Raw genomic sequence first — 27,131 nt, 5'->3', positions numbered from 1 at the left:
ATGGACGGGCAGCCCCCGGCGGGCCCCGCCGCGCCGCGCTGGAGACGGCGAGAGACCCCCCGGCCGCAGCCCCTCGCCTGGAGCAAGCCGCGGCCGCAGTCGTACCAGAGCCCCAGCGGACTGCTCGTCACCGACTTCCCCGTGGAGGACAGGTGCGCCGTCTCCGTGACTCGGCCCGCCGGCACCGGCAGCCCCGCCATGGCAGCGGTGTCCAACGGGACCGTGCGGCCGCCGGGCTCCCCCGCGCTGGCCCCGGAGCGGCGCTCCCGGGAGCTCGCTCTGGCTCCGGACCGCCCCGTCGGTTCGACCGCCAACGGCACCGTGTCCCCGGCGGGCAGCGGGCAGGGCCGGCGGCTGCCCGGGACCTCGGGGCCGCCCGGGACCGCGGGGCCGCCCGGGACCGCGGGGCCGCCCGGGACCGCGGGGCTGCCCGTGCTGGCCCCGCAGCAGGAGCGGATCGTGTTCGGAGCCAGCGCTCTGCCCGCACCGTGCCCGCGGGCTGCCGAGCCCCCGGAGGTGCCCGGGGCATCCCCCGGGAGCGGCCGGGCGGGCGCGGAGCCCCCAGCGCTGCTGAGCACGCAGAGCCCCGCGGCTCGCAGGGTGGGCTCGCAGCAGCTGATCCCCCGCAGCCTGGCCGAGAGCCGGCCCCAGGGCCACGAGCGGGGCCTCCGGGTGCGCAGCCTGGTGGAGAGCCCCCGGCCGGCGCTGGGCAGCGACCCCGAGGACGAGCCCGAGGCTGGCCCGGGCGCGCTGCGGCGCGGGCTGCGCTCCACGTCCTACCGCCGGGCCGTGGTGAGCGGCGTGGAGCTGGACGGCTCCGCCAACTGCAAGAAGAAAAACAGAATGTCCCAGCCCATCCTGAAGGCGGTGGTTGAAGATAAAGAGAAGTTCTCGAGCCTGGGGAGGATAAAGGTGAGGTGTGCTGATGGGTGAAGGTGTTGGCTCCGTGGCAGCGTGGCCTGCTGATTCTGCATTTTCCTTAAATGCCGGGAGTTTTCGGTTTCTTTATTAGCTAACAACAAAACTTTTCGCAGTTGCATCGTGAGTTTTAAAAGTGCTGCTTTCCGTGCGAGGTGTTGGAGGTGGCAGGCTCTGTTGAAATCCAGGAGGTTCAGAGCCTTTGCTGGCTGCCTTTCCTGCCGGATTCTCCAGCTTTTACAACCCAACCACGGGCTTAAAACCTGTGTCCCAGAAAGGAGTAAACAGGAAAAAAGGGACATTGCCGTAATAAAGTCTATGCTTGAATAGAGACAGAAAAATGAACTTCCTCCCTCACTTCTTTATCTGAGATACTACTTCTAAAGTATTTTTAAAAATCCCGGAGTGAGTTTTAAATTGATAGAAATCACTTCAGGTATCTGAATTTTAATGCCTGAAAGTAAAAGCAGCATGCCTGTTTTTAAATCTTGGTTGTAATCCCTTAGAATCTCATAGTAGACTTACATTGAATGTTGATGTCTTAAATTATAAAGACACACTGATAGCGTTCTTTTATTTACCGTAGTGTAAAATTGTATTTCCTTATTTTAAATATAACTTGTTGCTGTATGAAATGTATTCATAGATTTCTGTGTAGTAAAGTACACCAGGCCAAGAGCTGATGCTGTAACTTTCAAAATAATTATCACCTTTATGGCAGTTTTCAGCCAATCTGAAATTATGGCAGTGGATGCTTTTGTGAAAACTGCAAGACTGAAACAGAAATTGATGAGATTGTGAGCAGCTGCAGAGTGTGGGGTGGTTTGGGTTGGTAAATGACTTAAAACAGTTCTGTTTAAGATAGGAGGACATGACAGTGTCCTGTCCTTACAGAGCTCTCTGCAAGCAGTGTTTTATTAAGCAGACTCTTGGGCCCTGGGGCTTGTTGTGCCAGAACAGCTGTTTTATTTCAGAGGCTCCTTCACAAAGTGCTCGGAGTGGAAGGGCAGCCTGTCAGTGCTGCACTCTGCAGAAAGCCCCGGGACACAGGGCTGAGCTGAGAGCTCACAGCCCCTCTCCAGCCTGTGCAGTGTGCTTTTAAAACACGGGGAAAACAATCTAAACAAGGCAGGAGAGAAATGAAACTAGAGTAGCTTTTCACTTTCTCTGGTGACACAATTGTTTTTACTGAACTCTTGTCCAACATCTGAAGTTTACAGATTAGGGCCTGCTGATTTGGTGCCCCAGTCTTGAATAAAACACATTCTTGATACTGTGATTATTTTGCATTCTACTCCTCTAACATATCTCTCTTTTCTGTTAAAATTGTCTGCAGAAGATGCTGAAAGGACAGGGGACATTCGATGGGGAAGGTGAGCCCTGTTCTGTCCAGACTTGCTAATAACTCCCAAGGGAAATGAGCTTCAGCCTCGTTTGGCATTTCTTTGTATGCAGTCAAAGACTCAGCACCTTGTTTTTCAGTAACATGGCTGAGACGTGGGACTGTAATTTTGGCACTAGACATACCTTAGGGATATTTTAAAGACCATGAAATAGCAGACTGAAAAGCTGTGTCAGGGGCTTCTTTTCCACTTAAGCTCCTGTCCCTCCCAAAAAGTGAGGCTGTGTTTGTCTCAGCGCTGACAGTTCTGTGCAGTCCTTAGGGCTCCTCCTGCACGTGGGATGTTCTGGGACTGCCCAGGTGCAGACATTTGATTGTTACGGGTTTGGGGCCATCCCTGCATCTCACACCTGAGTCCTTATTCTGGCCTGGAGGTCCCACAGCTGTTCTGCCTTCTCCTCAGCCGAGCCTGCTGGGCTGAACCCTTGGGCTCTCTAAACATTTTCTTTTCGTGCTACCTAGGCTTCAAATTTAAGTGTCAGAAAAACACTGTGGAGCTGAATTTTTGTGTTGCTCATTAATTCTGGGTTTTGCCAAGTTTGCTGCTTTTCCCAATATTTCATCAAGAGAATATCTGTGATGAGTCCACAGAAGTTGTGTTACAATAACTGCTACTCTCTTGGCTCTTCTCTGCTTAATGCCTCTTTGAGGTCATCTCAGCTGCTGTTTTACCTTCCTCTTGTTTCTGTTTTCAGAGCTTCCCACTGTGTTCTCTTTGCATCATCCCCTTTCCTACTCGTTGTTTTTATCTCTTCTCACACTGTCTCCTGATGATGTTTTTAGATTCTTTCCAATGGCTCCCTTCTGTCTTGGATGATCCCAGCTGATGACTTTCTCTGTAATGCCTCCCACAGTTCAGCTGCTGTAACAGTTTGCTCTGGTGGAAGTGAATAAACCCTACAGACCCTTCCTGCAGAGCTGCTCCAAAGGCCACACCTGGCACTGGGGCAGGGCTGTAGGTCTGAGCAGGTGGGACAGACCCACCCAGCCAGGTGTGGGACTGCAGGAGCAGCCAAACTTCCACTTCAGGTCCCCTTTCCCTTGTAGGGGAGGATTGGATGTTATGCAAAGCCTGGCCCATCTGAAAGGACCTTTCAGAGCCTGCCTGCTCAATGGCTTCACTGCTCTGGGGGTTCTTGTGGTGCTGAGTTCTGTCCTTGCTCACTGCTGTGGCCAGGGAGGTTGGGAAGCAGCAGGAGTGCTCCACGCCTGGGCTCCCTCCCACTGATAGTGGAATTAATGATGCACAACTCAAATACACCGTGAGTTTATTTGGTCTTAAGGTTCATAGGTCTCGTGCTTACTCAGACAGGCTTCTAACTTTCTATCTGGAATAGTTCTGACCTCACATCTCTGAAATTGGGAAGCAGTGGAATGTGAAGACAGTATTTAGAGTTGACAGAAGAAGGGGTGGTGTGGGCAGTGTGCTTTTCCTGGACATGAAAATAGTGGGACCTGCAGATCAGTGACTGCTCCACTGACACACAATCCCATTTTCTAATTGCTGGTTAATTACAGAACTGGGTACAGCAAACCAAGCAAGAAAAAATTGTTTGCTATTTTTTTTTTCTTGACAAAGGCCACATCTGTTCTTTAATTCGGTCTGGGAGGATCTTTGGCTACAGTGACCCATTGTCACTGTACTGCACCATTGTCCAGCCCAAATCAGTTGCTATCTTTGTCTCGTGGAGTGTGAGCAGCACAGTGACACTTTGGCTTCTTTCATTGTTTAAATGTTACTTTAAATTTTTATGAGAGCAGCTAAACTAACTTTCTAGCAATGACTGACATACTGTTGTTACTTGACAGAAAATGCTGTATTATACCAGAACTATAAGGAAAAAGCTCTGGACATAGATTCTGATGAAGAGTCTGAGCCCCAGGAGCAGAAGTTGGATGACAAGGTTGTTTTTCCCTACAAGCCCCTGAGGTCGACGTGGAGCCAGCTCTCTGTGGTGAGTTGTGATCCTTGTATGGCCAGGGCCAGGATCTCAGGCTGGCTTGAAGCAAAGTCTTCTCTTACTTGCTGCTGGAGTTCTTGGCTGAAATTTGTCATCATCTTTTTCATTTCATAAGAACCACGTGGAAGTCCCAATCAGTTACTGGTCTTTGTTTCACATAAAAAACAATGAAACCAAGTTCATTTTAGAGTCCTGTATTTGGCAAAAACACAACTTCATTAAACAAGGGTTGTGTGAGTTCACTGAAAGGGTGAATTATTCTAAAGAAAGGCTTCAGTTAGTAACAAACACGTTGCTGCTGAATTGTTCTAAATCTCTGCACACCAGCTCTCGAGCTGACTGGAGTGCAGATGTTTAATGGAAAGCATTTTGAGAGGTGGAGAGCAGAGCTGGTGGTGCTGTGCTGTCCCTTGCACAGGCTGGGAAGTGTCTGCAGGGCTTTGGCACAGCAGCATCGTTAAACAGAGTAAATTCAGCTGTTCTCATCATCACTGCCTTCCCTGCTAATAACCTGACACGTTACTGAGAGCAGCTGATGCTGCCACAGCTCCTTCTCATGCATTTGATTTTGGGATTGAAGGAACCATAAAAATCCTGTGTTTATTTGGTTATTCTTTGGTCATTTCTGTGGAGGGATATCCCTAGAATGAAGGGTTTGGGGTTGTTTTTTGTTAGCACAGCTTGTAGAATGTTGTAGATGCTCATCTCTGGCATTAGAGAGATGATGCCATGACAAGATCACGTGGAGTATTTGACCATCAGCTCTGTATGTCCCAATAAATGAGGGATTAAGCCTCAGGGAGATCCCCAAAGGCTGGCTAGATGGGCTGATTAGCAGAGCTGTCTTACATAGGCTGATGACCTTTTGCACTTTGGAGTATTGAAAGATGAGTCTCTCTGATTCAGTAATTATAAAGAAGGCAAGACAATGTGGTTTTGAAAAGATGTGCTTTAATTTTCTTTTTCCAACAATCAGATACTTAAAATACAGTTCATTTGCTTCATGTTGCAAAAAGAAGTGTTTATAATGAAGTCAAATTGTTTTTTCTGCCTTCTGGGCAAACTAGCAGTTAAATGTTCAACAGCTGAGGTATTTTGGAAGGAATGCTATTTAGTAATAATAATGATAATTTCAGAACACTAATTTGCTTTGAGACAAAAATAACATGAAGACCATCTCAGGAGGAGAACTGTTCTGTGCTTCACTTACAGAAACCAACTTGTTCTCTACTGCTCCTCACACAGAAACTCCTGCACTGTCTGTGTTTGGTTTACAAGACTGGAAGTAGGGAGTGTAAGGGAAAAGGGGTGCATGGAGAAAACAAAATCTGGGAATCTGAGACTCATAGGGACTGTGTTTATAACTCTGGAAAAATTACATGCTGTCAATGTGTATTAAAAAGTTAAAAAGTGAGTCTGGAGTTGTTGCAGGAAGTCAGCTGGCAAATGTCAGTCCTGGGTTTCAGCATATGCTGGGAAAGGAGGAGGAGAAGGTCTCTGGTGTCTGTGAGCTGTGCCTGTGCTGGGAGGGCCAGGGCAGAGGGATCCCCTCTCCCTGCAGGAGATTTCCCTGCTGCAGCTCCCACCACGCTGTGGTTGAGGGCCAGTGCCCTTCAGGTATGGAGCTGTCAAATTCCTTTTGCTGACAGAGAAAGGCTTCTGTCCTCCTGGAGAGTATTCACACATGTCGGTCTTGGTTGTGACTCGTTTCTCATTCATGATAAAATCAGCTGCTCTGAGTGGCTTTATGGGGTCACTGTCCAGGGCCACTCCCAAGGTCACTGTCCAGTGTCACTGTCCAGGGCCACTCCCAGGGTCACTGTCCAGGGCCACTCCCAGTGTCACTGTCCAGGGTCACTCCCAAGGTCACTGTCCAGTGTCAATGTCAAGGGCCACTCCCAGGGTCACTGTCCAGGGCCACTCCCAGTGTCACTGTCCAGGGTCACTCCCAAGGTCACTGTCCAGTGTCAATGTCAAGGGCCACTCCCAGGGTCACTGTCCAGGGTCACTGTCCAGGGTCATTCACAGTGTGACTGTCCAGGGTCACTCCCAGTGTCACTGTCCAGGGCTGCCTCCTCTCCGTGCTCCCAGCCCTGGTGTGAGTGTCCAGGCCCTTTGGTGGCTGCCCTGGCTCCCTTTTCTCTCCCTGTATCCAAGGGTTTGTGGTCACTTTGGGTATGGTGCAGTCACTTAGCAGGTTTCTGAGTTCCCCCCTTTCAGCACCTCCTTGTTTTGAAGGAACTTTTTGTCCCTAACCAGAGCTCACCTGTCCTCCTTTCTTCCTTTGCTTCTCACCTCCATGCTTGACTCGGTCACTGCTGGGGAAAAGCAGCCCAGTGTGATGACAGTAGCAGTGATGTTGGGCCTCTTCCATTCCTCCTGGTCATGTTCTTAGCTTAAATGAAGTTTTGTTTGCTTAGTGCCACACATGTGACATTTTTTAGGTTATTTCAGCTTAAGCATTTTGGACATGTCAGAATTAGGTATAGAATTTTCTTTGGCCAAAGTAGAAATGGCCAAAGTAGTGTCCATATGTGTGCCTGTGTCATTTGGGAGTGTTGCTGTTGATGGAGTGTAAGGCTGGGCCCTTGCTGTGAGTTGATGTCCCAGGAGTTGATGTGTGCTCTGGGGACACAGCCGTGTGTCACAGCGCTGACCACAGGTGCAGTGTGCAGCAGCAGCTCAGCAGGGGCTCCCTGGCAGTGTCTGTGTTCACAGGGAGCTCTGACACCTGGGGATGTGTCCATAGGTATTTCCTGTGGTGCTTTATTTCTAGAAAACTCTTCCACTGCATCCAGAAAAAAGTGACATTGCACCTTTCAGTGCTATTCCTTGGGCATGCTCTGAGGCTTTCAGGCTGCTGATTAAAATGTGCTTTAATTCTTTAATAGAAAGGCATCTGATTAGTTCTTACTCAGCATCCTGAAGTGTCTGCTTGTGGTGCTGTGGGAATCTGGGATTTGTGTTCCAAAGGCCAGTGGCTCCCACACTGGGATGTTGATGTGACTTTCACAGGCATTTACCTGTGACTCTACTTTGGTGTGCAGTCCAAAGTGTGGCTCCTCTTCATTCCTGCTCCCCAGCATTGTGGGGCCTGGGGTGCAGGAATAAAATGAGGAATAATACATCCTTTAAAATTCCAGGGAGCAGGTGGAGCAAGGAGGGAAAGCTGTTGGTGATGGCATGTTAGGAGCTTTTGGAGAAGACTGGCAGAAATGTGTGTGAGGTCTTGTGTGTGCTCCATGAAGAGAACAGGCTGTTCCATGGCCGTGGGTGCTGCTGTGGCTCTTGTCCTGGTGTCCCTCCTGATCTGGGTCCTGTGGAGCCAGCCCCTCCTTGGTGCTTTGCTCTCTGGGTTTTGATCTCCGTGTCTCTTGTGAATCACATTTTGCACAGAGGCATTAAAAGTATCGATTGGTTTGTTTTTTTAGGTGAAGAAGAACGGCCTGTCAGAAGCCATCAGCCAGGAGGAGAGGAAAAGGCAGGAGGTACTCAGTGCTTTGGGGCTGCCTGCTCAGGGCTGCACTGCATGCCTGGCTCAGGGCTCTGCCTGTTGATCAGAGTTCACTGCTTGGCTTCCTGCCCTCTGCTGAAGTGTCCCCTCTGCCAGGGAGAAGAAATGAGCCCAGTGTGTGCTGAGGTGCCTGTGTCCATGCCAGGGGCTCCTGGGCTGCTCCCTGCACTCACGCCTTGGCACCAGGGAAGGGGTGGCATTAACGGGCAGCTCACAGAGGGGACTGTGGCACATGGGTTTTTACAGCAGTGAGGAGCAAAGAGCAGCTTTTGCAGAGCCCCTGGGCACTGTGAGCACTGTGTGAGCTGGCACCCAGCTGTGCCCTGGCCTGGGGCAGGGGCCTCCCTGCTGCCAGCAGCAGCACCGGGGTGTTTGTCTGTTCTCTCTCTTTGCCCTTTGCTCCTCGTGTCCTCCTGATCCCCTTTCCTTTCCCCTTTCCCCCTTGAGTCCTGATCCCCTTTCCTTTCCTCTTTTCTCCTCCTGTTCTCCTGATCCCCTTTCTTTCCCCTTGGCTCCTGTGCCTGTTTCTGTACTGTCCCCTCCTCTGTCACAGGGGATGGGAGGTGTTGCAGAGCCTGGCCTGCCCAGGTGTGTCCTTCCCCAGGCAGCCCTGCAGCATCACCTGCCACGGCCCAGGGTCCTCAGTGTCCTCAGGGCACAGCTCAGCCTGCCCCTGCTGGGAGGCTTTAGGGACAAGGCAGATACTCCAGTCGTGTCCTTTAGGAGCCTTTGCTCTGTGCTTCCTGGAGCCATGCTTGCATCCTTTCAAAAAGAACAAGTTCTTGGGATGCCTTTTAAATGTAAAGTCTTTAATGTTACCGAAAATGTTTTTATGCCTGAGGGTTTTTTATTTGAATTTTAGAGGCCAATTCTTTCAGTGGGAGCCTAAATAAATATTTTTAAGCTGTAGTTACATTACCCATTCATGCTTTTGCTGTATTTCTTTTAAACTGCCTTTTATAATTTATTCTTTATCTGTTCTTTAAATTGCTTTTTAGAGCCTATTAGATTATTTTACAGGTATATTATATACATTGTCACTGCACAAAAATACATTTTATAAAAATAAAAAATAAAAAGTAAAATAGTAAAATAAAAAATATATTTATTCTGCCGTGATTAATGTCCATGTCCTGTCTTCATACACATCCCATCTTTCAGAATCTGTTAGTGAGGTGGATCTCTGTGCCTATTTTGGCTAAAGAAAATGTGTCAGAGACTGATTTGAACTAAAGTTACTTTCAGTATATCTTTCCTGGCAAGCCTGAGGTACCTGTCTGTGTGAAATAGCAGAGTACCAGCTGCAGGTGCCCCTGGCCCCCGGGGGTGTTTCTGTCCTGGGGGTTCAGGTGTCCCCAGGAGCAGCCAGCAGGCACAGGGGCTGTCAGGCACCCTCCCCTGCTCTTTACTCTCCAGAATGGCTTTGGCTCCCGCTCAGATGATTGTCTCTCCCTTCCCTGCCCATCAGAAGCAAAGTGTCTGTCCCTTTGTTCCCAGCCTGGGAAGGGACCCCAGCCTCACTGCTGTGCTCCTGGGGTCATCCCTGCTGTTGAGCTGTCTTCAAACTCCTGCTTTGCACTTACTCTGAATGTAGACTTCTTTAAAAAGACCTTTTTTCTAGTATTAAATCACTTATTTCTAATTAATGATGCAACATTTAAGTCGTAATCTCTAGCTTACCTGCAAAACTTTGCTTTGCACCCCTGCTCAACATTTTATTTTTGAGGAAAAAGCCCAGTCACTAGTAAGTCTCTTCTTTTGCCCCTCCACTTTGCAGGCAATATTTGAGGTGATATCTTCTGAGCACTCCTATTTGCTGAGCCTGGAGATTCTGATCCGGATGTTTAAAAATTCCAGGGAACTGAGCCTCACAATGACCAAAACAGAGAGCCACCACCTCTTCTCCAACATCACAGATGTTTATGAAGCAAGCAAAAAGTAAGTGTGGCATTTCTGTGTGTGACAGAGCTGCAGGTTTCTTTTGGGAAGCTGAGGTAACCATTGTAGTGGTGGCCATTTCTTCCAAAACTCCTGCTGGTTTGAAGAGGCACAGGAGGGTGAGCAGGGGTTTGTGTCTCTGGAAATTGGGAGGGAAGGAAAGCAGAGAGTGAATCGTAGTGGAAATCAGGATCCTTCAAATCCAAGCAGTTCTGAGTTAAATTCAGACCCAGCGCACCACATAAAGCTCAGCCTGCCTTGCTGGGCTGTTAAAGTCGAGCTGGAGTTTGGTGCCTGCCCTGGAGTGGCTCGTGCCGGGTGATGCAGAGGGTGCTGTGCTCTGGGACTGTCACCCCTGGGTGGCACCGGGGCCTGGCTGTGCCACAGGGGTGAGCTGCTGTGCTCTGGGCACATTCCTTCAGTCTGGAGCAAGGGAACAAACACTACAGATAGTGCCTGGAGAGGAGGAAATGGCAGATCTGACACGATACAAATGCAGAAGAGTCTTGTTCATGACTGGTAATTGCTGCCAATGTTATTTAATCCGGGTCATGCATATGTATGTGCTCTCAGACACTTCACACTCTCTTTCAAAAAGTCGCTGAGTGCTGCTTTGCTTCCTTGCAGCTTGTTCTGCATTCACAGCAGCAGGTGGGTTCTGTGTTCCATTTAAGCATCAAAATGTCTGTGTTGCTTTTCTCGTCCCTGATTTCCAGTCCAGGGCTGAAGGATGCTCGTGGGCTGGTGAAGGTGCTGAGGGGTCTCTGTACAGTTTCACCTGGATCTCTTTACCTGTGGAACAGAAACATTGGCCTCCTTTCAGAAGGGGGCTGAAGGGTGAATGAGGATTCTGAATTTCTTTTGTCCCCTTTGTAGAAATTGCAAAGTTGTGAATTCTTTGCATTAAACCCTCATTTACCTTGGTGGAACTTGTGGAGTTCCATGTTCCCAGTCATGGTAAAGTCGTTTCTTGGCTTTTTTCTGTGAGACACCACCAAGTCTGTGGAATTTGACATCTGTTGTGCAGCAGTTTGACTTTAGTCTTCTGAAGTTCATGCAGCAACAAGATCCTGGTTTTTTGGAGGTTGATGTGCTGTGTCAAGTGCAAGCCCAGTGTAGGAGCTGTGGAGCAGGAGAAGATCTGGGTCTGGTTTGGAGCCTTCCTTTGTCCCCCCATTGCCCTCTCCTTGTCCCCTGCAGCTGAAACTTTGGCCAGAGCCAGCCCGGCGTGGCAGCACTGCTGTCAGGGAGGGCAGCTCAGCACAGGCTCCATCTTCAGGGAAAAATTCCTTTTACAGGTGCTCCTTACACCAAGTGTGAGGTGTAAAAGTAAAGGACAGAGGGGGTGGGGAGAGCACTGCTCTTAGGGGAACTCTTGCATCCCTTTTGGTTAATAGTCTTTAAAGGAAGTGGGAGGGAGAGGGGAAAAAAAAGAATGGAAAAATACCACATTAGCCTAGAATTACAATCTTATTCTTTCTTGTCTGCGTTTAAGCACTTGGTTTTTTATGACTTGGAGTGAAATCGGAAGTCATAACTCGTTTATAAATTTAAATGAAAACATAATTTCTTTCCCAAGTTTTGCAATACTGTTAAACTGAAACAAAACTTTGTGCTGGCTTTGAGCAACATCATTTGTGTAAATAATGGAAGTGATTTTAAACCAGATACCAGCTTGGTAACCCCAAACTGTTGCTTTCCATTTTCAAGGTGTTTCAAAGTAGCAAAATCACCCTTTTGTTATAAAATGGAGCATCTGTCCCATTCTGCTGTATTTTCAGCAGTCTTTGCTTGGTACAAAGCCTGAGTTTGAGTGTAGCTACCAGTGAGTTTGGTTGCTTGGACAAAACCTGAGCTGATAAAAATACTTTATAAAAACCTTTAGTCAGAACTGCTTAAAGCCTCTGTCTAGGAACTTTGACTTGGAATATGTTTAATGGAAACTCTCCAGCAGCACCAGGATGGGCCTGACAGGGCCATTGCTGGGGGAACAAAGCTGCCTTTGTTGGCAGCAGGGAGCAGAGACTGTCTCTGCTCTTGGGGGCTCCCTGGGATGTCTGACAAAGGGCAGTGGGGATGAATAACGTGTGCAGCACATGCTGGCTGTGCCCACGGAGCCTGGGAGGTGTCAGAGAGCTGCAGCTCACTGCCCTGGGTGCTGGGCAGGGCAGCAGGGCTGAGACCCAAACCCTGCCTGCTCCAGCCCCAGGCAGGAGCTGTTGGACTGGGCTGGTGGGGATGGGAGCCAGGGAGGAGCTCAGGCAGGGATGAGGCAGGGATGAGGCAGGAATGAGGCAGGAATGAGGCAGGAATGAGGCAGGGATGAGGCAGGAATGAGGCAGGAATGAGGAAGGAATGCAGCCTGAGACATCAGGGTCAGGGTCAGACAGGCAGGTGAGGACACAGCTCCCCAGGAGCTCTCTGGAAAGAGGAGCCACAGGGAAATGAGGGAAGTGTGTGCAGGGCCACATGTCCAGGGTGACAGGAGAAAGAAAAGCTTCAGCATTTGTGCCTTCTCTGCCCCTAGGCCAGCAAAGGGAAAATGCTTTTGTGATACCAGAGCAGCATTAGCAGGAAAATTGGAACAGATTCTGTCTGGTTTTAAACTCTGTGTCTGAGTGACGATCACAGAACGTGCCCACTGCAGCTGTGGGGGTTCATGACTTAGCAGAGATGTTCCCTTTGCTGTCCCAGTGTCTCTGGGTGCATTTATTGGCTGAGTGGACTGGATTTCCAGCCTTTCCCAACCTTTGTTGTCCTGCCGGTCCCAGCTCTGACCAGGTGCTGTGGGGCCCTCCCTGCAGTCAGGGAATGTCTCTGGAGCTGGATATCCTGGCAGGGCTGCTGGGGCCTCCCCAGTGCCCTGGGTTTGTGCCAGAGCTCTGTAAATAACTGGGGAGGTGCCCAGTGGGACAGGCCCTGGGGCATGGGCTGGCCCAGAGCTGCTCACAGAGGGAACAAACAGCTGCAGGCTCAGCTTCTCCCTGCATCTTGCCCACTAAAAGGTGTTTTCTGGGCTCTGAGTCTGCAGGGTTAGCTGCTATTTGTGTGTGTAGCTGTGTGTTGGTTTGTATTATTGAGGCTGTGGGAACTCACCAAGCAAACCGATTTCAGTTCTGCACTTCAATCACCTTCTCTCCAGCCTTTTTTTTTTTTTTTTTTTGGTAAAAACTGATTTTGAGTCAGCATAAAAGTTCTATGGAAATAAGACTATTTCCCCCATTTTTACTATTTTAAATCCCCCTTCCCTAAATAACAATAATGTTGGAGATGTTCAGATTCTGTTCCTGATGAGAAGGTTCAGATCTGGAGGGGTTAATCAGAAATGTCCATTGCTTCCAGCTGAAGCTGTCTCAGGTTGGCAGTTGTGGCTCCAGTGCTCTGTCTCCAGGGGGAAGAATCTGAGTTCTGCTTGTGGTTCCTGTCCCTGGGTGGTGTCAGCAGCACCCCGGGGCTAAACCTGCATTTCTGAATTCAGGAGGGTTGCAGAGTGGATGGCTCTTTTAAACAATGTAAGGACAAGATGAAGGAAATCAAATTGTGTCCTGTGATGCTGTTTGGCTTTCTCTCAATTGAATCTAACTTGAACCAGAAAAGTCCTGGATTTAAAAAAGATGTTTGAAGTAAATCCTTCTGACATTCAGCAAAAAAAGCTGCACACATCACAGCAGATTCCTTGTTGGTTGAATTGAATGGAATTATTCCATCCCCCAATCCTGAGCTTTATGGCAGAATCTGTCCTAAAATTGTCAGTGAAAGGGTTTATGATGTGTCTGGTTCACTGATATCTAATAATTGGCAGATTAGATGTGGAAAACTACAACTTTTGATTCAAACTTTGATGCAGGATTTCCTTATGGGACATATTGGGAGATGGGCCTTTGATACACTGCTCCTCTTTGTCTCTCTTTTCCCCTTTTTCTTTTCTTTTTTTTTTTTTGTCTTTTACCCTCCCAGGTCTTTACTGTTCTCCCAGGGACTGTCTCTGATGATGTCACTGATGAAGCACCAGATAAATTCTGAAGGTGGAAGTTGTGGCCCAGCAGGGTCCAGCACCTTGTCAGGGTGCCATAACACAGCAGGAAATGTTGGATTTCCTCATTTCCTCAGCAAAGCGAATTGGCAGCAGTGGGAGGTTCCCCCAGCCATAAACAAGTCTGGGCAGAGAGAAACAAATCCCAGGGTGGGATGGGGCTCTGCTGTGGCTCCTGAGACACTGCAGACTCCACACTTACAGGCTGGTTTCTATGTAATGTTATTATTTGTGTGCTTCTTGGGGCTGGTCCTGCCACTGAACCCCAAACCCACAGCACAGGACAAGTCTGTGACAGCTCACAATGTGCTGTGCCTTGGAAGAGGCTGCTGGGGGGCAGAAAGGTGCTGGAGGACTCAGTCCTCAGCAGTGGCAGGGCCAATAATAAATAACAAATAATAAATAATAAATAGTGCTCAGCACTTGCAGCCCTGTTCAGCAGCCTGCTGCTCCTGAGCCCCTGGAGAAGAGTGCCTTGCTTTAGTTAAAGCCTGGATGATCTGCTGCTCTTCATCCTGCTCTGCTCCTCTCATGTTTGAGGTGTGTTCATAAAGCAAATTGTGGAGAACATCACTTGAAAAAAAGGTGGCAGATTTGAAGAGCCACTGTTAGTGATGAAAAAATGGAATAAAGGGCTGAAATTAAATAAAGCAGATTTGAAAATATTGGAGCTTAATGTGAGCTCATGTGTTCTAAGTATTTCCTTAATGTTTTCTGTGCTATTTGAGGACTTTTTAATGAACCTGTTGACTCCAGGGAGTTGAGGATTCTTGCAGTGGATGGTGATGTCCAAAGGCTGCAGCCAGGACAGTTTCTCATTGTGAGGGGTGACTGCAGAGCTGCTCTGTGAGCTGCTCCAGCCCAGCAGTGGGGGATTTCCAGTGAGCATCAATGGAAATCAAGACTTTGGGAACACTGGGAGTGCAAAAAGCAGTGAGAGGCTTCCAGTGGCCAAAGAGACTCGTGTGGGACAGAGCACAGACATCAGGGAAGTTGTCAGGACAGGCTTGGCTGGGGGAAGAGCCAGCTCAGGATTTTGGGTTCAGTGTTTCCAGTTTGGTTGCAGTGGGGGACTGCCCTGCCTTTGTCCTTGGCTCAACAGCCAGGCCCGTGTCCCATCCAGCACTTCTGGGGTTGTGCTGCCTTTAATTGCAAGAGGAAATGTGTTAATGTGTGTTTGAAGTAGTTTCATTTCTTTTCCAGCCCCATTTCTGGAAATTCAGGTCTGACCAGCTCGGTGATGCCGTTTGGCTGTGGCAGTGGGAGGGTGGGAAGTGTCTGTGGAAAGGAGCTGGTGCTGCTGAGCCAGGGGACAGCAGCAGCCTGGGCCAGTGTCCTGTGTCCAGTGTCCATGTGTCCAGTGTCCATGTGTCCAGTGTCCCTGTGTCCAGTGTCCCTGTGTCCAGTGTCCATGTGTCCAGTGTCCATGTGTCCAGTGTCCTGTGTCCTGTGTCCCTGTGTCCAGTGTCCCTGTGTCCCGTGTCCTGTGTCCATGTGTCCAGTGTCCTGTGTCCAGTGTCCCTGTGTCCCTGTGTCCAGTGTCCTGTGTCCCTGTGTCCTGTGTCCAGTGTCCCTGTGTCCTGTGTCCCTGTGTCCTGTGTCACTGTGTCCCTGTGTCCAGTGTCCCTGTGTCCTGTGTCCAGTGTCCCGTGTCCCTGTGTCCCTGTGTCCTGTGTCCCGTGTCCTGTCCTCCCCTGGCCCAGAGCAGCCCTGCTGTCATCACATCAGAGCTGTGGCTTGTGCCGGGTTGATGTCGGGAGGGAAAGTTGCCATTTGTGTTTAAACGTGAGCCATCGGTTTGACCCCCCCAGGTTCTTTGAGGAGCTGGAGGCGAGGCACCAGAACAACATTTTCATCGATGACATCAGTGACATCGTGGCGAGACACGCGAGCTCCACCTTCGACCCCTACGTGAAATACTGCACCAACGAGGTGTACCAGCAACGCACCCTGCAGAGACTGCTGTGAGCTGGGACACCCGGGCTGGGACACCTGGGCTGGGCTGGGACACCTGGGCTGGGACACCTGGGCTGGGACACCCGGGCTGGGACACCTGGGCTGGGACACCTGGGCTGGGACACCCGGGCTGGGACACCTGGGCTGGGACACCCGGGCTGGGACACCCGGGCTGGGACACCTGGGCTGGGACACCCGGGCTGGGACACCCGGGCTGGGACACCTGGGCTGGGACACCCGGGCTGGGCACTGCACAGCCCCTCCCTGGCACAGGGCACGGCCCATACTGCCCTCCCTCTGTCACTGCAGTGTCACACGGTGTGACAGTGGGGCACACCTGGGTCTGCCCTCACACCCGGGGGTGGCAGCTCCTGAGGTTTAGTGGATGTGAGGGAATACAGCTGAAGGCTGGCGTGGTCTGACTCCTGCAAATCACGCTTCCTTTTTTTGTAAAATAATGGTTTATTTAAAATTTAGCAACTTGCACAATCGTTTGGTAAAACATTCCATTGAATTCTTTCACCTCTTTGTCCCCAGGGCCACAAATCCAGCGTTTAAGGAGGTGCTGTCCCGGATCGAGTCCCACGAGGATTGCAGGAATCTGCCCATGATCTCCTTCCTCATCCTCCCCATGCAGAGAGTCACTCGTCTCCCCTTGCTGATGGATGTGAGAGACCTTTCCTCTCTCCTTGCTGCTTGTGCTTGCAGTGTTAACATCCTCCCTATTCAGTTCTGCTTCTCTGCAGTCTCCTCTGCCTTCTCCCTTACACTAATCCTGGGCTCTGGATTTTGGATTCCTGCTGCATTTGTTTGCTGCCTGGGACTGGGCCCTCCTGCTCCCCCATTCACAAGTTAAATACTTGGATGTTCCAATAGGAAAATTGTACAACAAAGGGTTAAAATGGTTCTGAAACTCAGGAGGAAGCAGCACAGGAATTGTATGTAGTGCAGGGATTGAAATGAGCCCTGCAGCTGAAAACCAAAACCTGCTGCTGCCTGTAGGGAGGGCGAGGGCCCTTTGGCAGGGAATCCTCTGTCCCTGCCTGGGCAGTGACTGGGGACTCGGGGGGAGTGAGGGGAGTGCCAGGGGGTGTTTGCCAGGCAGAATTCACACCAGGATTGGGGTATTTCAGTTCGGGTGCCAGGACTAAGGGGATGCTGGGCCACCAGCAGCAGTGCTCATTGTGATCAGGCTCAGGTTCCAGCACTGGTAGGAGCCAGAAACAGAACTGATCATTTTGTTCTGTGTATTTTTAAACTGAGCTCTGGTGAATTTGATCACCTGGACAGTTCACTCACAGACATTGAATTCTCTCTTCTCTGCTCTACATTTCTAGGTATAAAATAGAATAATAATCCAGTATTCCTGCAGTGTGTCACTGGGGGTGCATTCCCCTCCTTGGGTTTTTCTTTCCTATAGCTCCTTCCCCTCTTTGACTGAAATAATCTAAACAATCAAATCAAGCATTTTATTTCCCACTTTTTCAGTTTTGTTTTTTGTTTGGAGATGGTTGTATAAACCTTGTCTTGAGAGGTGCAGAGCATCACTTTGACCCCAGACCTCTCCAGGGGGACATTCCTTAGTGTGCCCAAGTTTCTGGTGTTCTGTCAGTCCCCAGCCATGATTCAGCTCCTGGGTTTCAGTTGGGATGTGAAATCTCTGAGGTTGCAATCTGTGCTGCTTGGTCCTCTGAAGTAACTGGTGTTTTCTTTCAGACTATTTGCCAGAAAACCCCCAAGGATTCAGCAAAATATGAGAACTGCAAGCAGGCTCTGAAGGAAGTCAGCAAGGTATGTCCTCAAGTTATTCCTGTGTACTTCCAGGGAAAAATGGAAATTTTCCATGCATAAACAATGCAGGCAGGAAGAGCACTGAGGTATAGAAGCTTTACATTGTATTTAAGGAAGGGCACTGGGGATTGGGTTTGTGCAGAATTACTGGTTCCTGACTGGGACAAGATCCCGAACTGGATGATGCCATCCAGGGTGGTTCTGGGTTTGTGTGTGGGAGCAGTGTGGGAGGTTCATCCAGCTGGGAGCAGGGTGTGTGTGTGGAGGCTGGAGCTCTGTTCCCCCTGGGGAGTCACAAATCCCTGTGGGGTCACTGGGGCGAGGGGACCTGGGGGTGCTGCAGCCACGGGGCCAGCCCTGGGCACTGCGGCCCTGCAGGAGCAGCGGGCTGGGGTGGCTGTGCCCTGCGGGGGTTTGTGCCTTCCCCAGGGAGCAGCAATTGGTGCTGGAGCCCCGGGCCGTGCCCAGCCCCTCTCTGCTCTGCAGCTCGTGCGTCTGTGCAACGAGGGCGCCCGCAAGATGGAGAGGACCGAGATGATGTACACCATTAACTCCCAGCTGGAATTCAAAATCAAGGTAGGGTCAGGCTCACACTCCTCACCAGTCAGCACACTCAGCTCTGGGGCTTTCCCAGCACCCTCATCCCACAGTGATTCTTGCAAAGAAGTGTTGTGGCACGACAGAAATTAAAGCTTTTGGTCAAGTATTTTCATTTTAGTAGAAGGTAATGGTCCAGCACAAGGGATTGAGTGGAGAGTATTTGCTGTAAAGATAAACCTGCTGTGAAATTCTTGGCATTAGGAGAGAAGCCAAAGGCTGCTGCTCAGTGCTGAGATTTGCTTATGGTCCTGATGGGAAAGGTGTGCCTGGGACTTCCAGGCCAGGGAAGGATCCAGGGGGTGTTTGTCCTTCCTTTAAGGGTGGGATATCACAGATTTCTATTAAAACTTTCTGTACAGTCAGTCTTTTGTAGGAAACAACAGCAGGTCCAGTCATAGGTAGGGGAGGTTTATTGGACTTTCTTCAAGTACATTTATTGTTTCTATTCAATGTGTGCTACAGTCCCATTTCTGTATTTGATGTCTGATACCATTACACAAGGAGGATTCTTGTGGGAGAAGATTCTTTCATTATCAGGCCTGTAATGAGTGGAAGTTGGTTCATGGTTTTAAAAGCTCAGCTCTTGAAAGGCTCTGGGTCAGGCTTGGGGCAAATGCTGCCTCCAAAAAGACATTTTCAACTTGCCTAAAGTATTTCTATTCTCAAACTTTGTCTAAAAATTGACAGCAGTAATATTTGCTTATAGCAACAGCAGCAACAAATACAACACTTCTGGGCAAGTGACAGCAGAGCATTTCCTGGTGGCTGGGAGCAGACTCGAGTCTTCAGTGAGTGCAGCCCAGTGTCAGGGCTGAGCTGAGCTGCTCTGTGGTTCCACTCCGACCCCAGGAGTCCCTGGGGATCTGGAGTCCCTCACCTTCCCCTGGGGCAGGACGTGCTGGCTGTCCCTGCTGTGCTGTCACTGTCCCTGTCCTTATCCCTGTCCACCCCTCCTGTCCATATCCCTCTCCTTATCCCTGTCCCTCCCTCCCATCCGTGTCCATCCCTCCCTGTCCATCCCTCTGTGTCCCTGTCCCTGTCCATCCCTCCCATCCCTGTCCATCTCTCCTGTCCATCCCTCTGTGTCCTTGTCCCCGTCCATCCCTGTGTCCCTCCTGGCTCTGTGGCTCCTGGGTGACCCCACCCTGTCCTGCAGCAGCTCCGGGGGTTTTGTCTTTCGGTGCTTTTGTGTGAGATTTCCCTTTGTGCATCCAATCCCTGCAGCCCCTCAGGCCCCAGGCAGGGAAGTCCTGCTCTGGTTAAATGCATTTTTCACTTCTGAGAGCAGGGACATAGTGCTCCTTTGGCAATTAAGGAAAAATTAAAGTAAAACCAACTGCCTCTGGAAGAGAGTCAATTAGGAAAATGGGATGAACTCATTTGGAGTAAAGATTAGGGGAATTTTTTGTTCATCCCCAAATAGAACTTTTAAAAGTATTTTTTGCTTGTAAACCAGTCATCGTGGGACTGTAATTCTGTTTTATAGCCATTATAAATTAGATAAAGTATTTCTGTTCTTGCCCAGCCTTTTGGAGATTTGTTTATTATTTTGTTAGATGTAACTGTGGAGAACTCCATGGGAGCCCAAGGGAAGTGACTCAAATCTCATGTTGCTTGTGTCCATGGCTCAACTGTAGAATTACATTTTTAATTAAGTTTCAGCAGTTTTTGTTCTTAAATTTTGCATCTTTTGCACGAGAGAAGTTGTGGGGGTGTGTTTTAGGGAGTCAGTGTTTGCTCTTGCAGCAGTGGGGTCTCAGTCCCGGGTTTGGGTTTGGCTCAGCAGGTACAGGCAGGCTGCACTTGGCTCAGCCAAGGGATTAAGGGATACAAAAAACCAACTGATGCAGAATGGGGGAGGCAGCTGACAAACTGCATGAAGGGAGGCTGTTTAAAGGCATGTGGAAGGTGCTTAAATGAGGGGAAAACAGGCAGTTTGTTGATTAGTGTGGACTTTGTTCTGCCTGGAGCTCTCTGTCTGTCTGGGGGACCTCAGAGGGGTCTGTGTGACCAGGACAGTCCCACGTGTCCCTCCATCGTCCTGGCCCAGACACACAGAAGGTCCTGCTGTGGGAATAATGTGCATTAATAAAGGCACATCAGGCACTCAGGTCCTCTGGGGCCTTGCTGCAGCTGCTGCAGGTGTTGGCCCTCACCTGGGGAGAGAGGGAGCTCCTGCTCCATCCACTCGAGCTGGATAAAGAGGGGAGCTGTGGGATCCCTGATCAGCCATTTTCAGTAAAGCCTGCCAGGTGACTGAGACACTTCAGGAGCCCCAGGGAGAGCAGCAGAGCCATGGAAACCTTCCCCTTGTGCTGTGGGGAGAGCATGGCAGAGGAGTGGGTGGAAGGAAGTGAGTGTGTGAGTGTGTGAGTATATTAGTGTGGTAGATTTAGTGAGTGTGTGTCAGTGAGTGTGTGTGTGAGTGTGTCAGTGAGTGTGAGTGTGTTAGTGTGGTAGATTTAGTGAGTGTGTGAGTGTGTCAGTGTTTGTGTTAGTTGTGCCTGCCCCTCCCAAGGCAGGAAAGTTTGTCCAGCCCTGCCCACGTTTCCCAGTGCCACTGGCACAGGGAATGTCACCTCTGCTCCCCTGTCCCCACGTGCTGCTCACCCTGCAGACACATTCCTGAAGCCAGGCTTTGCTCTGTGCCCTCAGGAGCTCTCAGTCTGTTCATCCCCAGTGTGATCAGTCAGGTCTGTTCGTTTCTGTTTTCCATGAGCAGTGATGACAGTGCCCGAGTGATTCCCAGGTATTTGCAGCTGCCACCTGGGGGTTGTAGCAATGATGGAGGCCCTTGAACTTTGGTAACCTCTTTGTGTTTGTAATCTCTGAGCTTTGAGTTTATTCAAGCATTTTTTCCTAAATGGATCATACTCTGTTACTTATTTTTTAAAAGTTCTCTAATTTGGAAGGATTGCAATTACAATGTGATTTTCTTGCCTTGCAGCCATTTCCACTGGTTTCCTCTTCACGGTGGTTGGTGAAGAGGGGTGAATTAACAGCATATGTAGAAGACACTGGACTTTTTTCCAAAAGAACCTCTAAGCAGCAGGTGTACTTCTTCCTCTTCAACGACGTCCTCATCATCACCAAAAAGAAGAGGTAAGAGCTTCACCAGTATAAAACTGCCTTTGTGTTCAGTCCTTGAGTCACAGTGACTTTTAACATGATCCTGGCTGTGGAATGAGTTCAGGAGTTACTTGAGCCTCCATCATGGATTGCAAATAACAAGTAACTGCTTGTTAAACAGGATTTACTTTTGGCAAACACAGTTAGGATTCCAAATTGTCAGACGAATTAAAAAGATGATTCTTAATGCCCTAGCAAAGACAGAAGCTGGGGAAGGATAAAATTTTGTGAATGTCCTTTCCCCTGCAGGCTTCCCACGATTCCAGGGGCAGGAAGCTCATTGTCAGTGCTGGAGCTGGGTGAGCCCTGCTCCCACCCGGTGTTGCCATGGCACCTCCCAAATGTTTGCTGCCGGTTGGGGCTGAGTGTTTGTGGTTTTCCTTGAGCAGCTGAATCTCAGAAGATTCTTAACATTGCACTAAGACATCTCTGCTCACTTCGTGCTCAAAGTGGCCATTTGTGAGGCTGCACTTGGGGCTTTCCCCAGAGTTCACCTCCAGCCTGGCTCAGCAGCCCCTGCCCAGCTCTGTCCCAGCTCCAGGTGCTGGAACTGCTCAGAACTGTGGCTCTGAGCTGGGGGGACCCTGCAGAGGAGGGAACCAAAGGGGGCTCCAGTCACAGGAACTTGGGATGTGCTCAAGGCTTTGAAGAGAGAGAAAAATCTGCTTTTCTGCACTGCCCAGCTTTTAGTTTATTTGGGATGTTTCTTCTGCCAGTTGTCCTTGTAGCCCCTGCTGAGTGTAGACACAATGTGATTTTTAAAAAATGGTTAAAAGTGACATAGTACTTGCCAAGCACTAATGCAGTGTCTTGGGAGGAGCAGTCAGTGCCAGCAGGTTGGGGGTGCTGGATGCTGGGAGAGGCCAGCCAGGATGTGGCTGCTGCCCAGGAAGGGTCACACAGACCTGGCTGTGGGCTGGCTCAGGGCATGGGGGGAAATCAGAGCAGCATTAACTCCTGACTGCTTTGACTGTGTTTGGATTCCCTTCAGCAGGAGTCTGACCCAACAGGTTTGTGGGATGGAAGTGAGGAGTAGGAAGGATTTGTAGAGGTTTATCTGTTGATTATTTAGTAAGAAATGCTGTTAGGATCAGCTGTGCACATGTACAGACTAGTTGATTAATTAATAATAAATGCATTTGTTATTCATTGCACAAATGCATAGACACATTTCTTTTTCAGGCAGCAGATTCCCAGGTAGTGATGGCAGCACTCCAGCTGGGGTTGCCAGCTAAGGAGTTATTCAGGCTAAAATACTGAACTGACTTCTTTAAAAGAAAACAAACCACACCACCCAAAATCCCCAAACTTACCCAAAGAATACAAAACCCAGCTCTCCCAACAAACCAAGCCCCAAGCAACCATTTCCCTGGTTCAGAGCATCTGAGCAGGGTTGGTTCCATTGGAAACACGTTCTGTGCCCATCGTTTGGGGGTGCACGAAGCTGTTCTTGCAGCGGGAAGCACCCGAAGCCGTGTCAGTGTTTATTTCACAGAGAGCTGAGCTGGGGCTTTGTGTCACCCACAATTTGGTTCCCCCCGTGTGCAGCTGGGAGGAGCTGATGAAATGTCCCTGCCGTGGTGTTGGATGTGTCTGGGACTGAGAATGGGAAACCAAACCTTCGGTGGTGTTTTCTCCCTTCCTGTGCCCTGCAGTGAGGAGAGCTACAACGTGACCGAGTACTCGCTGCGGGAGCAGCTGCTGGTGCTGCCGAGTGTCGGGGAGGAGCCCTGCCCCTCTCCCGGCAAGAACGCGGCCGGGATGCTGCACTCGGGCAGGAATTCTGCATCACACCTCTTCAGACTCGTGCTCCTCAGCAACCACGCCGGGGACAGGGTGGAGATGCTCCTGGGAGCAGACACTCAGTGAGTACAGTTACTCAGTGAGTACAGTTACTCAGTGAGTGCAGTTACTCAGTGAGTACAGTTACTCAGTGAGTGCAGTTACTTAAGGGATTTCTTCACCTGGTTGTCTCCATGGGCTGCTCCTCCCGTCCTGCCCAAAGTAGTAAATATTTAATTATTATTTGTTCTGGTTTATTAGTTTACCTGCTGGCTAAGGCCTCGGTTAGCCTGCCTGCAGGGATGAGTGTGTCTGTGCCTGGGGCAGGTTCCTGTGCTGCCGGGTGGGGGTCACCGTGGGGCTGTGTGGGCTCAGCAGCAGGGTGATGTGGCTCAGGAGTGGCCCCAGGGTGCTGTGGGCTCAGCAGCAGGGTGATGTGGCTCAGGAGTGGCCCCAGGGCGCTGTGCATGGATGGTGCAGCAGTGGAGGCAGAGCAGGGTTTAATGCAGCCCTGCTCCTGCTCTCCCAGCACCCTGGGCAGTGTCCTGGCCTGCCGTGGGAGCCAGCAGCAGCCAGTGCCTGCTCTGGGATGTGCCAGCAACTTGCACACGACCCCCCAGCACTGAAAGAGCTCATTTGTTCTGGGGGAAGCTGGAGGCAGGACAGAGACGTGAAAGGGAGTGCTCCAGACATATCCCTGCTGGAAAAATCGATAGTTTTAGGTTGGCTTTCAAAGTTTAGAATAACCATGAAAAGAACTGAAGATCATCAGTGCTTTCTATTAAAGATGTCATTATGAAGGCAGGAGATGATTCAGACTTGTTTGGAAATGCAATTTTATTGGGGAAAAAATGCAGGACATTTTTAGTTGTCTAGGCTTTGTATGAAAAGACATCTTGTTCTGCAGACTTATTATTGATTTGTTCTGTGCTGTTTGCAGTATAAATAGCAGTCCAGCTGATTATCACTCAGAGCAAGAGTCTGAAAAGAATTCCTGTATTTTAAGTTACCTATTTTTATAATCTTATCCTTTGAGAGAGATGGAAAAAGAATTTCCAAGGCCAAACAGTTCAGAGAGTTGAGCATGCCTTTGGAATAGTTTTGTGCAGGTAAGACTGAAATGTTTTCTCTGACACAAAGATTTCCAGCACAGTTTGATCCTGTTTTGCCTCCTCCCAAGGACAAAAATACCAGTGTTAGGTGAGAGCTTTCTGTCACCCTGTGAGAAGGCAGGAATACACAGAGGTGATGATACTCAGGGGTTACTCGCAGGTGCAAAGAGAGAGATGCTGGCACTGGAAGAAGGGCGGGCAGCTCAGTGCTGAATGCTGCAGGGCTGGGTGAGGACAGCGCCTTGTGTCACTCTTTGCAGGAGTGACAGAGCCCGCTGGGTCACGGCGCTGGGCCACGACAGCGACGGGCAGCACACGGACAGGACCAGTAAGTGACAGCTGTGACAACAGCACTGCCCTCGCTGGGGCTGGGACCTGCACATGGTTTAAACAAACGGGGATGTGCTGTAGTTAAAGGCCCTGTGCCCGGTTTAACTGAGCCTGGCTCTGTCTTTGCCCAGCGCTGGCTCAGGTGGAGATCATCAGAACGTACACGGCCAAGCAGGCGGATGAGCTCTCGCTCCAAGTCGCTGATGTCGTTTTGGTTTATCAAAAAGTGAACGATGGTAAGTGAAGGTTTTGCTGTCAGTACAATTTGTCACCTCTGCAGGGGGATCCAGCTACAAAAGCTTGTTTCCTATTAGCACAGGGCTGCAGTGAGTAAAAGTTCAGCTTCCAAGGAAAACATGAACGTTTGGGTTCAGGTTTCTAAAGGAAGCAGCAGATTCAGCCAGCTGTAGAACGTGGCTGTGGGCCAGTTTTGGCATGGGAGGTGTCCACAAATAGGAAATTGAATTTGTCTAAAACCACGGAGCTCAGACATTCTAGTGAGTGCCAGGGTTGTCCAAGAGAAACATCCCAGTTTGTTGTGCCATGGCCTGGCCTTTAATGCTCCAGCTCTGGCACAGGGTGGCTGATGAGGTTTTCCACAGGATTAAGTAGCCCAAGATCAAAGTGATTCTTGCCCACGCCTCCACTGATAGCACCAAGTGCTGGCTCAGGACTCCAGGACACTGCCAGAACTTGAGGAACTAAATTCTAATTTGCTGTTGCTCAATTACCTGTGAAATCAGAGATCTTTCACTTGTGCTGCATTGCTCTCTTCAGATTGCCAAGGTACTAGAGCATTACTTCAAACTATATTTGAATTACAGAAAAGATAGTGAAATTGTGCAATACTTTGCACATACCATTTTTCCCTAGTCTGGCTGTATTAAAAAATCTGCCAAAGCTGTCCTAAACTGGTACTCGATTCCCAGTGGAGGCAAGTGCAGGATGTGTGTGATGACCACGAGCAGGGTCAGAGGTGTCCCTGCTGTCCCCTCCCTGCAGGCTGGTACGAGGGGGAGCGGCTGCGGGACGGCCAGAGGGGCTGGTTCCCCTCGGAGTGTGCCAAGGAGATCACCTGCAGGACCACCCTGGACAAGAACATGGAGCGCATGGGGCGCCTGCTGGGGCTGGAGACCAACGTCTAGCCTTGGCCTCAGCCTGGGGGCTGCTCCAGCTGGCACAGGGCACAGCAGAGCCACAACCACCAGCAGCAGCAGCACACTGGAGACTGGCACAGGACACAGCAGAGCCATGAGCAGCAGCAGCAGCACACTGGAGACTGGCACAGGGCACAGCAGAGCCATGAGCAGCAGCAGCAGCAGCACACTGGAGACTCATGATCCCTTCTCTGCTGGCTGACAGCTCCCATCTGAGCCCTGGCCCCAGCAGCAGCACCTTGCAGCAGTGTCTTGGGCACTCTTTTGCAGCTCCTGCCTCCTTACACTCCTGTTCCATCTGGTTTTGGCACCTGGACTTGTTTTCAGCAGCAGAACTCTGTAGGGCCAGAGCTGGTGGTGAGCTCCTGAGGAGCTGCAGCCCCTGACGCTGTGCTGTGGGACACTTGGCCTCGTGTGGCACCTGTGTGGCACCTGAACTCCAGTGAGCAGCTCTGGACTCTCTAAAGGCTGACCTACCTCTCCAGGGCAAGTCCAGGGACGTCCCCTGCCTGGCACAACCTTGGCCAGGACTCTGCAGGCACGGCTCAGACTGGCACCAAGGTCTGCTGTGGGCAAAGGATTTCTGAAAGCCAGAAAATGGTGCCAGGCTGCAGAGCAGGTGCTGCTGATCCGTCCTAGCACAGGTGATTTCCTGCAGAGTCACTGCTGGAAGTGGAGCAGTTGTTTCTGGATTCCTCAGGTGTCTGCTGAGCTCTTGCACTTTGTGCTCCAGAGCAGCAGTGTGATGGGAACGTGAAATGCACTCAAGGGTGAGCAGAGTTCAGGGCAGGTGTCTGTGTGATAAAAACCCTTCCTTTGAAGGACCAGCTGCTGCCCAGCAGGGTGGAAGTTGCTCACTAGAAATGACAACTTGGTAGTACCAAGGCTTGGTTCCTGCTGCCTTCCCCAGCCTCTGCCAAGGGGATGAGTGCTGGTTTTTATCCTGCAAGATGCTGATTTGAGTGGGGAGTGAATTGGATGTTTGTAAAGAGGTGTAGCTCTAATAACTTAAACTACATTAGGAGGGCAGTAATTTTGTACAAAAGTACTTACCTGGACAGTGTGACAGTGGTTATACAGCCTTGCAAATTAATTTATAAGTGGACTGATAAAAATAGTAATGAGTGAAACTGTAAATTGAACAAAGACTTATTTAACATAGTAAAAATACTGCTACTGTTTTAACAAATTTTATTGTATACATGTGGATGTTTAACATATAACTGAATGTATAAATCCAGGCATTAATTTTATTCAGATTTTTTTAATACACTGTATATATTTTTCATACCTAGTTTTTTCAAAAATGCTGCAATGTTTTTGTAAAGACATTTTTCATTTTTCCTATTGTTGGACACAGTTCTTCAGGAATTAAAAGACTTCTATGATTTTATAGGACAACAATCAATAAAAATGCTTTTAAATCCTTACTAAAAAAGGTTTTGACTTTTTTTTTAATGCTATAAAGCTGCCAATTGATAATGTCATTTTTGTCCAGGAAATTAAAT

The 27,131-nt window shown here is 49.8% G+C and overlaps 1 protein-coding gene across 1 annotated transcript; it reads left to right on the top strand.

Moving 5' to 3' along the window:
- ARHGEF26 (Rho guanine nucleotide exchange factor 26) lies at positions 1-27,079 on the top strand. Its single transcript, XM_088171119.1, has 14 exons — positions 1-912; positions 2,255-2,291; positions 4,130-4,275; positions 7,713-7,769; positions 9,573-9,733; positions 15,578-15,730; positions 16,260-16,389; positions 17,439-17,513; positions 18,000-18,089; positions 21,061-21,215; positions 22,898-23,107; positions 24,397-24,464; positions 24,598-24,702; positions 25,469-27,079. Exons 1-14 carry the CDS (start codon positions 1-3, stop codon positions 25,609-25,611), a joined length of 2,442 nt encoding a protein of 813 aa, XP_088027245.1. The 3' UTR covers positions 25,612-27,079.
- The last annotated feature ends 52 nt before the right edge of the window (positions 27,080-27,131 follow it).

The sequence above is a fragment of the Sturnus vulgaris genome, chromosome 10, assembly GCF_052056855.1.
Source record: "Sturnus vulgaris isolate bStuVul1 chromosome 10, bStuVul1.hap1, whole genome shotgun sequence".
Lineage (NCBI taxonomy): Eukaryota > Metazoa > Chordata > Aves > Passeriformes > Sturnidae > Sturnus > Sturnus vulgaris.
Note: the sequence above shows the minus strand (reverse complement) of the source record. Positions and strands in the feature narration are given on the sequence as shown.